At 36.8% G+C, this 2,482-nt stretch overlaps 1 protein-coding gene across 1 annotated transcript; it reads left to right on the top strand.

The window, feature by feature from the left end:
- Positions 1 to 272: 272 nt before the first annotated feature.
- LOC106776722 (uncharacterized protein At4g22758-like) lies at positions 273 to 1,681 on the top strand. Its single transcript, XM_014664195.2, has 2 exons — positions 273 to 1,120; positions 1,211 to 1,681. The coding sequence occupies exons 1-2, from the start codon at positions 715 to 717 to the stop codon at positions 1,390 to 1,392; spliced, it is 588 nt and encodes a 195-aa protein (XP_014519681.1). The 5' UTR covers positions 273 to 714; the 3' UTR covers positions 1,393 to 1,681.
- Positions 1,682 to 2,482: the final 801 nt, after the last annotated feature.

Below are 2,482 nucleotides of genomic sequence, written 5' to 3'. Positions count from 1 at the left end.
GTGCCAGTTTTCCACAGTTTTATTACAGTGTTTCTTTCTCAATTATTGAATCTTCTGTTTGTTAATTTTTAAAATTTAAAAACAAAAATCTGAAAAAGAAAAAATACACATGCAAATTGTTCTAAGATAATGATTTGGATTCCGTTTGATTCTTCACAGGACACGAAGCCTCGAAATTTCGTAATCCTCTACACAACACTCCACGTGGTCCCCGATAGCCCACCTCATTCGTCGTCTCTGATTCTCTACGTATATCCCATCTCCGAATCAAAGGCCAACCGCGTTTGGCCACAGTCAATCAAGTCCAACCTCGAAACCGTTCCAATCCCACTCTCTATAAATCTAACCCAAGCAATTCTACCACTCCAAAGCGAGAAAAAGTCCCACACCGAGAAAATCGATAACAACTCATGGAAAGTTTGTAGCGCCGCCATAACCCTACCTTTTTTCAATTTTTTTTTTTTGATTTTGCTCTTTTGTGGCCCTTAAATTACAGTTATACCCTTCTGGTTATGAGAGCTTCCAACCGGCGCAAGCCAGAGCCACCGAGCCGAAGCTCTTCTTCACTACTCGGCTTCCCTCGTCACAGATATTGCCGGTACCGCCGATTGAAATAGAGAGCCGCCGAGCCAGCCCAACAAACACTTCTCAAACTCCATCTTTACCCTTTCCTGTAAATATTCTTTCTTTTTTACTTAACGGTTCGTAACCACCATGCAAAACTCGAAGAACCACCGCAACGGCCAGGCCGAGCCTCATCGCCGGGGGAAGTTAACAAACAAATCCTCTTCCTTTCACAGTCACTCATCGTCAACCGCCGGCATGCCGGGCGCATCAATTCGGCGGCCAATGACGGTGCCGGAACTTCTGCTAGACAGAAACCGCTCCTCTCCGGCCGCGACGGCGGAGGTTGTCCGGAGGCAACCTCCGAAGCTCTTGCTGAAGGTTACGATCATGGGAAGCCTGGGTCCCGTGCAGGTGGTGATGACGACGGAATCCGCCGTCGGAGATTTAGTAGCGGCGGCGGTGAACCAGTACGTTAAGGAAGGTCGCCGACCAATTCTTCCGTCGAACGATCCTTCACAATTCGATCTTCACTATTCTCAGTTCACCTTAGAAAGTAATCTTCCCTTACCAAAAAAAAAATGATTTTTTCTGAACGGAAAATCGTTAGGGATGTTAATTTTCTTGTTACTGTGTATGTATTCAGGTTTGGACAGGAATGAGAAACTGAGCGATATCGGGTCTAGAAATTTCTTTCTGTGTCCGAGGAAGCATGGTGGTGGTGATGGTGGCTCGACGACGTCGTTTGCTTCGTGCTCTACAGAGGCTGACAAAACGACGAAGGGTGGTGCGTTTGGATGGCTAAGGTTCATGGATTTGTCACGCTGAAAATTACTGTTGGAGGATCCTACTATTTTAAAACAGTTATTTGCAGATATTTTTGTTAATAGATTTTTAATCTTTAATTATTTGTAATTAATGGCCGATTAGTGTAAACAGAATATGTCGGCCATTTCTTATTTAAATTTTTGGACGAATCTTCCTTTTTTATTTTTTTGGGTTTTTGGTCTCCTTCACGAGAAGCTATTCCATTCTGCAACTTGAAATGGTGCGCACACAGTCTAGTTTCGTAATAAAAGCCAGTGATGTTGATATTTATAAATGATTCATTTTTATATACTTAGTTTTGGTTGAAGAATTCCATATTCTTAAATGTCCTAAAAAATAGTAAATTAAAATAATTTTTTATTTTATTTTTTATATTTTTCATATTAACTACATTATCATTAAGGTCATAATCTTTAGTATTAGAAAGAAGACAGAAGAGGTTAAGCATCAGAATAATCAAACTAATGTTTTCTAATGTCAACCAGATTAATTTATTTAGTGGATTTTCAGTGATTTGGAATTAAATTATACATGTTCTGGTAGTAGATGACACTCACGACACTTAATATTGATTTGTTCAATTTATTTAATTAAAAGGATTAAAGATTTGTTGATAAGTAAGTATTAGATGCAAATAGGAATAAATGACGCGACTCTACCAATGAGTTAATCTTATAAAATGTTAAGACCGAGTTGTTAATTTATTATTTCTTGTTATTTACGACGTTAAGTATATTTAATATTCATAAATGTAATTAATAAATAACTATGTTTAAAATAAAACTTTCTTTACTTAATAAGTTCAAATTTTATCTAACGGTCATAATGAATAATTAAAATCAGACATTATTTTTAAAATAAGTGGAAAGTTAGGATAAAGTTTTATAATTATGGGAAAAAGTATCTGTTTAATTTATTAAGTAAATGAATAAGACTTCAACTTATAAATTTTATGCATACCATGATAAAATAGAAACGTGTAAAGACTGAGAGTGGATAGTTAGGCGAGTTTGAACAACTTTGAATCCACACTTTTTCATATATATATATATATATATATATATATTATTCTATGCTTAAACCTTTTTCT

This window comes from Vigna radiata, chromosome 2, assembly GCF_000741045.1.
Source record: "Vigna radiata var. radiata cultivar VC1973A chromosome 2, Vradiata_ver6, whole genome shotgun sequence".
Lineage (NCBI taxonomy): Eukaryota > Viridiplantae > Streptophyta > Magnoliopsida > Fabales > Fabaceae > Vigna > Vigna radiata.
Note: the sequence above shows the minus strand (reverse complement) of the source record. Positions and strands in the feature narration are given on the sequence as shown.

Bases quoted from the DNA above. Each gene is read 5' to 3' on its own strand.
- LOC106776722 (XM_014664195.2), top strand. From the start codon at position 715: ATGCAAAACTCGAAGAACCACCGCAACGGCCAGGCCGAGCCTCATCGC. The intron at 1,121-1,210 runs GTAATCTTCCCT...GTATGTATTCAG, and splicing joins TTCTCAGTTCACCTTAGAAA to GTTTGGACAGGAATGAGAAA.